Source organism: Octodon degus, unplaced genomic scaffold (assembly GCF_000260255.1).
Source record: "Octodon degus isolate 3935 unplaced genomic scaffold, OctDeg1.0 scaffold00044, whole genome shotgun sequence".
In the NCBI taxonomy this organism is placed as follows: Eukaryota; Metazoa; Chordata; class Mammalia; order Rodentia; family Octodontidae; genus Octodon; species Octodon degus.
In genome coordinates, this window is record NW_004524620.1 from 7,104,016 (window position 1) to 7,116,959 (window position 12,944).

Sequence of the window (12,944 nt, forward strand, 5' to 3'; positions counted from 1 at the left end):
AACTTCTGGGTCCATCCTGAAAGCTCCTCCTTCAGTACGTGGGTCTGAGCAGGCAAAGGGCCTGTGCTATTCTCACAAGGTGGACTGCAGTGAGGCCGACACAGCTGGTTTGCAAAGCCTGTGTCTGAGAAGCAGCCTGCTGGAATCAGCTGTGCAGCATGCCCGCTACTTCACTCCCATTCAGACGCACTCACCTTGGGAAGCTCCAGATGGTGCACAGCGGTAAATGAACTGAGGCTGACAGCTGCACCAGAAGCAGCAGCACTTGGCTCTACCTGACAGAGAAGAAAAACGGCGAGAGAGGCAATTCAGTGCTAGCATTTTTTTTGCTTAACTACAAGCCCACATAATCAAAACGATCACACAGACTTCAATTTAGTATTCACTGTTTTAATGTCTTACAGAATTTAAGAGAATTATTCTTATAAAGTACTGAGAAAGAATGACTGGACAGCAATTGTTCTGGAGCAAAAACAACTATGCAGGTCAGAAGTCAGCCTGGATTTACCCCTTCATTAAATCTAACAGCAGCCAGCTACCTAATGGAAATGCAGTGAGACACAGGCACCTGCACAGGTGTCATTATTCTTTATGTTACCTATCAAATGAGTTCAGAGTATTAAATGCTGTACCTGAAAATTGTGAAAGTATTTCATTTTCTCAAGGTCCATGTTACATCACAAAGTGACTTAGTTCACAATCAGAAGCAATTACAATGAGACAATGATTTGTATATTTTCCATACAAACAAATGTTTATACTTCCACTCAGGAAGAGTGTCCTGTACCTTCCCTACTGATAATAACTACTGCTCCTCTAATGTTAAGTTCTTTCTCCATTACATTCACTCATTCATTCACTTTTGTGTGGTACCCGGGGCCTTTGCCCTGAACTACTTCCCCTGCCCTTTCAATCGATGTGCCCGTTAAGGCATGCTGCTTGGAGACACACCTGTGGATACACCGAAAGCACGTGTCTAGGTGGGGGGCAGCTCATGGAGCTTCAACCTTGTGGTCGCCATCTGGCCTCTTCCTCTTCCCCTCTCTGGGTCTGATTCCCTGTGCTCTCTCTCTTCCCGGCCACCGTGAACTGAGCTACTCTGTGTGTTCCTATCTTGGAACCTTTTCCTTGCCCTGTGGGCCTGCATGCTACTTCCTGACCACAGTTCTGCCAAGACCTTGGTGATGTTCCTACCTTGGAGCCAGCCAATCATTAGCTAAATCCCTAACTCTGGAAGCCAAAGTAAATCTCTTCTCCTTTAAATTATGGCTCTGGGCTTGTCTTGGTTACTTTTCTCTCAATGCTGAGAAAAAGTATTCAACACCCAGAATTTAGCTCACAGTTTGTGCAAGTTTCAGTCCATACTTGCTGGCTTCAAGGCAGCGTGGTACATGGCAGAAGGCAACAGTTTATGGCAGGAGAAAACAGCAAGAGCAAAAGGGAAGAACAGTGGCAGAGAGCAATAAAGTCATTTATCTTTGTTATTCCTGTAAGTGGTCCATAATGGTTAACTGAATTTATAAGGGAATATCATCAATCAAATGTCCCCAGAGAAATAAAGATAAGTTACAAATACCTCATTTTGAAGATTGTCTGAAGTGGAAGGCAAAGGTTCTACTGTATTTCCGGGACATACAGCCATTTGATTCACTGCATCTTTATTTCTAAAAGCAAAAAAAAAGCATCAACCCCAAATAACAATATTATTTCTATACTCCTACTTGAAGAGTCAAATATTAGAAAAAGACTTCAATCTCTAAAGGCTTAGAGCTACAACACTCTTATTTATGCACGAATGTTTTATTTTTGTTCAAAAGAGCTCGAGCCTAAATGTTGATAAAAAGTACTTGGTAAACCAGTAGAAGAAAGTCTTACCTAATGAAAATGATTTTTACTTTAGAAGGGGCACATTTGATAATTGATGAGGCATTCTGATGACTTCTTCCATATAAAATCTGACCATTGATCTGTGAAAATTAAGTATCATTGGTTAAGCCACAGATTTTAACTCTAAGTTTTCATCATCTTTTTTTTTTTTTTTTTCAGAACTGGGAATTGAACTCAGACCCTTGCACTTGCCAGGGAAGTGAGCCATCAGTATTCCACTGAGCCATCTCCCCGGCCCCTTTAAGTTTCCATCATCTTATCTAGCTAATAAAACTTTTTTTCTTTGAAATACTCTATGCATTTTCCTCATCAGAACATGAGCCTGACTTCTGATGTGAAAAAAGAAAAGCCGATGTATCAAGCCAACACTAAAACGATGCGCACAACTGCTGACACCCAGGAACAGTCGGCAGAAGCACCACTTGGATCAGTTACAGGAGGGCAGACAGCACACTTGCTCACCAGCACTGGCTTCCAACTTGCTTTACCGAGCAAGGGCCGTGTGACCTACGAAGACTGTCCTGGCAGTCCGCTACTCTCCCTTTTCCCCACTGATCTCAAGACTCAAGTCGCAGAAACACTCCCCTAGGAGAAGCAGTGTGAGGAAGCCTGAAAACACAGCAAGAAGCAAGCAGCACAGCAGGCAGCAGAAAATGCCAGCTTGGTTATCTGGTCATGTAGCTGCTGCTGTCTGAGTCTACCTAGCTACAGGGAGAAATTGGATGCAGGAAGAGTACAAATACAATCTGAAGATTTGTGGAGGCTGTCTACAGGCAGCAAAGACAAACAACACAAACAAAATTCCAAACCCTGTGTGTTCGAGTTACAGGTTTATTTTGTTTGGCAGACTGAGTTACTTCATGCATTATTTAGCCTTAATCTTGGAACCCACTTTATCTTACCCACACAACTTAGCCATAAGGATTCAACTTCCAGAAGGTCCAGTGGGTTAATATCATGGTTAATATCAAAGGCTGATCACTTTACTTTTCAAAAACTTCCAATAAAAATGCAGCACAAAAACTTTTTTGAAGTGTGATTTTTATTACGTCTCAGAGCAAAAATTGTTTTTGGTGCTACACAGTCATGACCTTTTAGTGGAAGTTAATGGCAACTCACTGAGTCGGAGTTGTTTTACAGCCACATTTACTGCAATGTAACTATTTTATTAGGCCAGTGACAGTATTCTTAGTCAACATATCAGGCCTGGGTATTTTTTGGATTCTGGAGATTTCACTGCTCTGATACAGCAGAAAAAAATTAAAGGTTGTAAAAATTTACCTCTAGAAGTTCATCGGCAACCTGCAATCGGCCATCCTTTCCTGCTGCTCCATTTGGATCAATTCCCACTATAAAGACACTCATTCGGGTTCGGTCTTTGTTCCCAGCAAGACTCAGGCCCAAACCACTGTGTCCCTTCTCCAGCTCAATCACGTGGAGCTTGCCTGTTAGGGTTCCATAACGCTCTCTGATATTTTCTACACACAAAACAGCAACAGTATCATATTCATGAAAATCTACTTTACAGACAAATATACTTTACCATGGTATACTTGATTTTATTTCAAAAAAGCATTATTTGTACCAAAATGTAATCTTTGTGAGCTAACAGAAAAAAAACAGTCAGGCTGCCCAGGCATCAGACCTGGCTTCCTAGAAAATCCAAACGTTAAGGAATTTCTTCGCATCCAGGATGTGAAAGTGCAATTTCTGATTAAGAAGCTCACTTTAATAATTAGGCTCAAGAAAAGTGATTATTTACATTTGCAAACCCTCAAAAGACTACACTGAAACAAATTTACATTATTATTTGTAGGGCAACACGGCGTGCAGGACATCAGCGGGCCCTGGTCTGTGGCCGCTCCTCTCCCATACACAAGCCTACAGCGCTTATCATCTCATGGTGGGAGCTGCCTGTTCATGTAGCCACAGTGCAGGGAGGAAGGTTTCTTACTGCACAGAACCACTGGGCCAGAATGCACTGATGTAACTGTTCTAGCTTGGGACACATCCTAACCGGCATGTGAGTGAGACCACTCGGGGTCAGCCAGATCCTGATTCGACCCAGAGCCAGGCCCGGCTTGTGAGTGAGATGATCCTGGGCCTGCCAGATCCTCATTAGACCCAGAGCCCAGGACCAGCATGGAACCTGCAGCAGAACTCCCTGCAAAGAAGCTAGAGGCAAGATCCACCCAGCTGATTCAGGGGCAGAACATCTTGCCAGAGTGGCACAGAGGGTTCACTTCCAAGGGCTGCAGCAGGAAGAAGTGGAGCACAGCAGCCAGACCCAAGCCACACCCACCTGGAGGAGTCTGAAATTCATAGATCCAGACCTGGTGCTAAGGTAATAACTATCTAAGCTGTACACCAAAGGTCAGAAGACAGTGCTGTAGAAAATGACAAAGAGAAGGAACAAAATGCACCCAGAACAAATGCAGAAGACACTAGCATAGAAGAAACTGGAAATCACTCACCTGAAATCTCTGAAATAATAGAATCTGAAGTAAAGAAGCAACTGCAGAAAGGTATAGAGGCAAACAGATCAGAAATAATTTCTGAAGTAAAAAAGAAATGATAACTACACTGAAAGAAGTACTAAGTGCTTGTAAAAAAAGACACTTGTAAAAAAAATAGAGCAGAATATAAAAATGATGGAATCCTTCAATAAGCAATATAGGAAAGAAACAGAATGCATGAAGCAGATACAAAGTGAAATACAGAAAATTAAAACCTCAATCACAAACTGGCAAAACCGTTTGAATGAAAGTGAGAATAGACTTTCAGACCTTAAAGACACCATTGCAGCTAGTGAAAAAGTAAGAAAAGATCTCTTAAAAACAACTAGGATGCAGGAAAAAATAATTCATCACCTGCAAGATGATGCAAAGATGAACAACGTGAAACTAATAGGCATCAATGAGAGGGAAGGGGTCAATACACATGATATAAGAAGAATATAGATGGAAGTAATACCAGAAAACTTCCCAAATATGGGGAAACTATCTGACATTCAGATAACTGAAGCATACAGAACTCCAAATAACATCAACCCAATTAAAGCCACACTCAGACATATAATAATCAAGATCCCAGAAATTCAGCATAGGAATAGTATACTAAAAGTCACTAAAGAAAAGAAACAGAGCACATTTAAAGGAAAACCCATTAGGATAATGGCAGCTTTCTCTTCACAAACCATCAAGGCAAGAAAAGCATGGAGCAAAGTACTTTAAGTCTTACAAGAAAACGAACTGCAACCCAGAATGATATACCCTGCAAAAGTCTCTTTCAAGTACAATGGAGAAGTGAAATACTTCCATGACAAAGAACTTAAGAATTTCATGATGACAAAGCCAAACCTACACAGACTACTAAAAGATATCCTACTGAGGGAGGAAACTGACAACTCTATGAATGAGCATGGAAAGAACAACCAACTAGGGCAAACAATTAAACACAGGAGAATAAGAGGTATACAAAACAGTCTTTTAGTTATTCTTTTGTATACAGCAGCAAGATATTTCCATCAGCATACTCTACAAATGGACTTCTCCTGCACCCTATGGGTCATGATTCTGTCTGGGTCTACAGGGTAGATAACAAGGAAATAGCAGTAGCTCAGTCCCACAAGTGATACCTGGACACCAGTAAGTGTTATGGACATTATCCATGTCTACAACGCACTAGAACTTTGTGTGATATCCTATCCCTAAACTGTTAGAAGTGCTGGTCATTTATTTTTCATTCCAGTGTTTATTTTATGTTTTATTCTTAGTAATTCTTTACTATCATGAAAACTTTTTCTTAGTTTAATTGTTTTGAAATATTTAATTTTTAATTAATTAGTATTTAATTTTCTGAATATTGCTTAATTTAATTTTTATTTTAAGATTTATACTGTATATTTGACTTACAATCTACTTAAAAGACATGGTATGATATTTTCTCCTAGTATTAGAAACTTTAAAAAGTAAAAAATAGATAATATACAAAATAAAAACTATAAACTTTATAAATTGTGTCTTAAAAACTTGCTATATGGTTAATGGTCTGCCTTTTACATTGATTCTTAACTACATTAGTTAAACTGTCACTTTTGGCCCCTACAATCTAAAAGCACAATTATTTCTGTCCTTTCAAAAAGAATGTACTATAGTTTTCTTAAATAAAATAATTTGATTCTTAAAGAAAATTTTAATACAATAACACATTTGTAAGTTTTGCCTGAATGTTTACTCTCTCCCTATAAAATACATTTTTCCTTAGAAAACAGAGATAGCCCAAGGATCCCACTATTAGCTACATTTGAATGATTCTTATATATCTGGCCAGTGCTTTGTGCTTCCTAGACATTATGCAAACTAATGTTAGCAAACCAGGAGACGAACGGCATTTTTAAAGAGATAGCCAGTGTATTACAACATGGAAATCATTAAAAAAAATCAACAAATGACCAAAAGTTTTAATTTCAAACATTTACTATATTATCGTACTATTACAGAAAATATCATGTTTCAAATGTAATATCAACACCTAACAGATTCTATAATGAGAAATCTGAGGCTTAGATATCCAGACCCCAAGACAGCGGAATCAGTGCATATTTCAGAGAAAACGCTCTGCCTGCTTCCATTCTCATGAGAAGCAAAGGGGCTTTAACAGTAAAGCAGTTTTAAAGGAAAGGAAAAAGAGAACCTTATGCTTTAGGAATGTATGTCGTATTCCACTAACACAAGCAAACAGCATTTACCCCCACAAAATGGCAGTATGTGTTGCTGAAGCTGAAACATACTATTCATATCTGAATACTTATAATGAAATGCATCATAAAAGGCAACTTACTCCAGGTGTAACCAAACTCGTCCTCTTTGTCCACATCCTCCAAGGCGCTACTTGCACATGACTGAGCATGATCGCTGCCTGCTTCTCCAAGTGCTGAAGAAGAGGGCTGAAGCGCATCGCACAGCGGGGCCTGCCCTGCCTCTGGCTCCACGAGCCTGGGTGCCTGTGGGAACAAGAGGACTGCAGTGGGCATGTGCAAGCTAGGAACAAAGCTTTAGGAGAAGAAATGTAACAGCACAATATTAAAAACAAAAGATTGGCTTTGAGATATCTACCACACCATGGAGAGCTCATACAGGCATATATGAAATGCTAGATTGGATTCAGGCAAAGTTTGAACACACAAATAGGATTAGAACACATAGCTCTGATGAGCTATGATGCCAATGTGTAATTCAACTCAAATGTTTAAAGGACCTAAGATAGAAAACTGTTAAAACTTACCCTGTTGGAAAGAGGTTCTCACTCAAAATTTATAAATACACAGGGGGTCTGTGCAAGGTTTAGGGGTCTAGAAAAGTCTTTCAGGAAAGAAAATAGAGGAGTAGCAGATGGAAGAACAGGAGGCAGAGGAGCAGGAGCAAGAGACTAAGGCACAGGACACAAAGGAAGAGATTAACAAGAAACTGTCTTTCAAAACTTGTTAGTGAGTCTATACATAAAGAAATTTTGGGGCTGGCAGTTTAGCTCAATTGTCTAAAGCGCCTTCTTGAGCAAAATCAGTCAGGGGCAAGGGACTGCGATTCAATCCCCAGCTGCACATGCTATACCAGACCTGTTCTTAAGGCAGCCTGAGCCAGCATCCCCCAAAAAAGCCCAAAATCTTTATTGCTACCTGAATCCTTTCTCCAAATGATTCTCAACAAATCCATGAAAAAGAGCACTCCACATGCCAGACATCTACCAAGGGAGCCAATCTGTCAGCCACAGAGCACACAGACACAGATCTGAACAGGTCTGAGTCTAAGGGACACCACCATCTTTCCATCAAAGTAGCTCAAAAGTAAATGAAAAAACATAAGAGAATGCTTCACACCAAACCAACATGTGTGTTACTTAGGACCATAGGTCCTATTTTTAAAACATCACTTTGGCATTATCAAGTTCTTCTATTAGATATTATCAAACAGAATGTGTTTGAAAGTTGTTCAAGTCACTGAGCCCATGAATTTTGCACATGAATAAACTTGAACCTGAGACCATGAGAACTGAAGTATTCTTTCAGAATTCACCCAGCGATACTAAACTTCTTTTTGCTTATTTCTTAATACGGTGGGTGCAGTTTGAGTTATACCACACAGTCTCTTCTGATTTCCATAGTAAAACAGCACCTGGCAAGGGCCAGGGACACAAACTGCTATCTATTTTACATTTCCATTAATTTCAACAGATCTGTGGATATAAATCTTACAAATCTTACTATATAATTTTTGGACTGTTATTTTCCTTAAGGATAAAGAATCAAAAACTGCTTATCTTAAAAGTTGTTCAAGATCTTAGTCATACTACTTTCATAACAGCAACAAATTGAAATGGTGTCCTAACATAGCTGATTTGTCACAAAACTAGTATTAGCCTGTATTTACTTAAAGTACAATGAGGCCTTTACTTTACTACCCCTGGCACACTCATTTTATCAAGAGTAACTGGCTTGCTGTTACACGCCCCAAAACTCAAGAAAAATGTACATATGTAACAAAGATAATTTAGCCTTTTTTGGGGGGATATATGGAATGTGCATCTGAAATCACTCAATGACATGTATGTACACATGTATGTATACATGAGGTACAGAACATGAACAAAATGCACACGTTAACACACCCACTTAAAGAGATTTCACATTGAAGACAAACCTTAAATGGTGTGGGAGCAAAAGGGTTAGTTGGGGAACAGTAGAAGATATTTCTACTTGAATTCTGTAATTCCTACAGTAATAGAAAACACAGTTCTTTAGAAATGGCATCTTTGCTTATCCATTTTACAAAAACATGAAAATCTGATCAATATTCATAAAATGTTTCCTAAAATAAATTGCTGACAACTTTCTTCCTTTTCATGATCAAATTATGCTATATAAATTCTTGTAAATTTTCATTTCAAGTTTGCTTTTGATAATTTTATCAGAGTGTAAGAATATCCAAATATAGATTCATGAGCCTTGAAACAGTAAAGTTTCCTGTTCAGGCATCTACACAGACACACTTAATGAATATTCAACAGACTCCTGCAAGTATACATACACAATTATTTATGAGATGATTCACTTACACAAGAGCTTTGTGACCATCTTGTGGAACGCTAAAGGTTTTAAAGCAATATAAGGTTTTAAAGAAATTATGTGTGAACATAGTTCATGTATTTGACAATTAGTAAAAATGTGTCAGAAAATTTAAATTACAGCAAAATTCAGGAAAGGGACTGGACTCTGGTTACCCCTTTCCTCTTCGGAAAGGGTATTTGTTTTCAACTATAAAAATTAATAATCTTTCACAGAAAATTCACATGCTCACTCCAAACACACTGGTCTTTTTGGGTTTTTTTTTCTTGTTCAAATATAGTAAACAATGAACTGGGACAAAGCACAGTAGTAACAAAGAACCAAACATTTGCAAACGGCAACAGCAAGACAACGGGCATTACCCAACCTTGTCAGCGGTGAACTGAAGAGAGTCAGCAAATGGGTTAGTGCTGCTGAAGTTGTACTTAGGGCAAAGGCTGTACGGCAAGGAAGGCAAAGGGAATTTCTAAAAGGAAACATAAGAGGTGCTAAGTGCAAAAGAAATGTACTTACAACTCAATTTCTACAGCAACCTGCTGATTTAAAGAACTGTGTGTGTGAAACGGGATTCTATGTAATAATTAATGGCATAATAAGTTTGCTGCTGAAGGTTTGCCTGTAATGCCCTAAACCTATACTTGAATATAAATCAGCCTACAAACTATACAAGCACTAGCCAAGTTATTTTCACTGAATGAATTTCCTATCACAGACAGCGACATATATATTTTATTACTTTATATATTATTTATACTTTACGAATATCAACAAACACTTTGAAAATCAAAACCCTCATGTTTCTCTTATTTATTTAAAGCTAATTATGTTGTTTTAAATAGTCTACATCTTCCAGAATGCATATTAAACATTTGTTTGCTAGTTCACTAGTAACCATTATTTCGTATTTTGTTTCCCTAAAAGGAAACAATTGACTAGATATTAAGAGCAATAAATTAAAAGAAGAAATGAACTAGGTAGAGTGGTATTCTCTTTTTGTAAAGGTGGGAACAGGGAGATTCATATTTTAAAACAAAATACCTATCAAATTTCCCATATTACTGGGGCATTTATGGGCTTTGGACAATATTTGAGGTCCTAATTTAGAATGTTTCGCATAGATTTTCTGGTTTGCCTGAGCCAGGACTGTTAAGTTGAATATACGTATTAAAGCAGGATGCCTGCCAAATAGAATTTAGCATTCTCATAGTTTAAAAAAAAGTAATTTCCTTAGCACAATAAATTCTTCTCCTTTCACACCCGCTATCTTTTTCTTTTATTGACTATATCCTTCAAGGGAAACTGTAGACATTTAAAATTCATTTTGGCTCCAATTAAATGTTTGTGTTACTTCTCTCTATAAAAAAAAGTCCCACTGGCAGGCGTGGAATGTAGAGAGGCTGTCACATGACATCATTCTGTGTGGAAGAACATTCTGGAAAGATTGCATCCTCAGCACGCCTGTACCAAAGCTTATGCTATGCTACCCTTTCAATCTGCTCTTCTTGCCACGTTTTTCCTATGGAGGGAAGACAGGGAGAAAGATATGGGCACAGTGACATTTCTGCCCATCTCGACTTTCTCCCTCCAACTCAGTTTAAAATGTCAACTCCTGCTCTACAGAAGAGAACATCACAAATGCCAAAGAACACGACCACTTATTAAAGTGGAAGAAATGGCAGGGCAGAGATGAAAAACATATCCTAAAGAAAGGAGTTCCATGTATTGAGGGTAGAAATTATTTCCAGTTTTGGTACATGGTATTTTTTGGCTTAAACTGTCCTTTATAATTACGCAGAACAGAAAACAAAACCATGATGGAAAGAAACAGAATACTTAAAGAGATCTGTAATTTTTGTTTGCTTTGTTTTGTTAAAATTTTCAGACCTTATAGGATTAGAATTTGGCCCCAAGGGAAGAATGTAAAGGTACAGCAAGAGCAGAGCAGATGAAACAAACAGTAGATCATTCTATTTTTAGGGAAAGATAGAAACACTATTTTTTTTGCTAACAACAACAACAACAAAAAAAGACAAACCTCTCTATATTCTCAAGGGCTGACAAAGCAGAAATACTATTAACTAAGAAAAACACAAGAAAGTTGAATAGTTTCTCTGGCCCCAGTTAATGGCATTAATGGAATCCACCCTATAGTCAGTGAGACCAGCCTAAATCCTGGGAAGCCTGGTTCTGGGAGACTTATTAATGGCCTAAGTGCCAAGAAAAATGATTAGCTCATCAGCCTATGACTAAGATTTCATAGAAGCATTTTTCTCCATTCACAAATAAAACATTTACCCCTAAGAGATTTTTAAGAATGTATAATTGTGATTTTTTCCTTTTTTATTTTATATCACTAGAGACATGAGGGAACTAAGTCCCTGGGAACAAAGAATATTTCATTTAAAATGCAAAATTAATTCTAATTTCACAAACAAAATGTACATAATGTGACTAAACATGTCACTCTAACCAAGATTTATCCTGTGATAATTGGTACAAAATTAGGTGTCATTATACCTCAGATAATAAAACAGTAATGTTTTCCAGGTGTATTAGACAATATCTGTATAGGCTCATTACAAAATGTGACGGGCATTGAAAGCAATGTTTGCAGTTTTTTAAGTTTTTTAAGTAATATAATTATCAATTATCATATTCTCCCAAATGATGTAAAAGGTGAAAATCAAAAATAAAATAAAAAAGGAATAAAACCCACTCTACCTACCCAAAAAGCTTTAATTTAAACAGCCATCTATCAACATCATCATGCTGTGTTTATGTTTAACACAACAAATGGAAACAAACATGAAAGGCTCTGTAGTTTTTTAAACAGACTGAATGGAACTGGTAAAGAATGCAGAATACAGTTCTACCATTTGGCAGATTTTCTATCTGAATGGATAATTATTACTTAACAATAAACAACTGAAGGATTAAAAACTGCAGATGTGAAGACAACTGCTTATTTAAGAACTACTAAATTCATCCCTCACAGGGAGCCAAGACCAGAGTTATACCTGTCTCGAACAAAAGGAAGGACCAGTGAAATCAACCTGGTCATTTTGTGTTCTATGACAGAGAGCGTCCTTACCTTTACTTATCTACAGATGTGTTCGCTACTTTCATCATTTGAATATTACTATCTTAAACTCTTAATTTTACAAGTTAAATTTAAAGTATTTTACACATAAAATTATATTTTAAAGTTTTAGATGATCCCTTTAACATCCCTCATATATGCTGAAACTTTCTTTTAAAAATAACCAACCTTGACGACAAGCAGATAACTCACAAAGAATTAGCAGAGCAGAGGTTGTTAAACCCACAAGTGGTGACTGATTACGGAAGCTAAGCAACTCCTGAAATGGCATGAAAGCTTTTGAGGGAGCATCCATAATTCTGAAGAATTTTCCCAGGGGTATACAGCAAAAATATATTTAGTATGTCTTGCATGGTAATCCCCCCCCACACACACAGAACCAATAAAAATGTTTTAAATCTTTCCATAATTTTCATTTTCACCATCATTAGGGCATATTAAATGCATGAAGCCTTATTCCAATTCTTTATCAATCAAGTTCACTACCTGTGCTTGTATTTTCTAAAATATTTTCAAAGCTATTTTGCTACTATGACTGATAATAAGCACATTTCTAGGTTTCTGTCTGCCAAGAGTTATACATTGGTGAACTACACAGTGAATATAGCTGGTAACAGCAACTACAAAATTGCTTTTAATAAAACAAAATCTACCCTGTGAAAATCTACTCTTCAATGTGATGCACAAATACAAAAACAGAAGATGTGGTCTACGGAACAAGTTGAAAGGAAATGTAATCCTTCTGGCTTTCCAGGAACACAGACTATTAATCTGAATGACGATGCCACATTCCTTGCAACAGTTTGTATAGTTTGCAGCTATAATGAATAATTA

At 37.6% G+C, this 12,944-nt stretch overlaps 1 protein-coding gene across 4 annotated transcripts in view; it reads right to left on the reverse strand.

Annotated features, from left to right (window-relative positions):
- Positions 1 to 12,944, reverse strand: part of Mpdz (multiple PDZ domain crumbs cell polarity complex component) — a 178,128-nt gene that overhangs the window by 36,499 nt on the left and 128,685 nt on the right. For 2 of the 4 annotated variants that reach the window (XM_023715824.1, XM_023715822.1), the window contains 6 exons: positions 9,378 to 9,476; positions 6,730 to 6,892; positions 3,169 to 3,365; positions 1,876 to 1,967; positions 1,577 to 1,664; positions 195 to 275 (listed from right to left, as the gene is read on the reverse strand). In XM_023715824.1, coding sequence (XP_023571592.1) covers positions 195 to 275; positions 1,577 to 1,664; positions 1,876 to 1,967; positions 3,169 to 3,365; positions 6,730 to 6,892; positions 9,378 to 9,476 — 720 coding nt within the window. The remainder of the gene's footprint in view (positions 1 to 194; positions 276 to 1,576; positions 1,665 to 1,875; positions 1,968 to 3,168; positions 3,366 to 6,729; positions 6,893 to 9,377; positions 9,477 to 12,944) is intronic. The other 2 variants (XM_023715825.1, XM_023715823.1) reach the window with 1 other exon arrangement.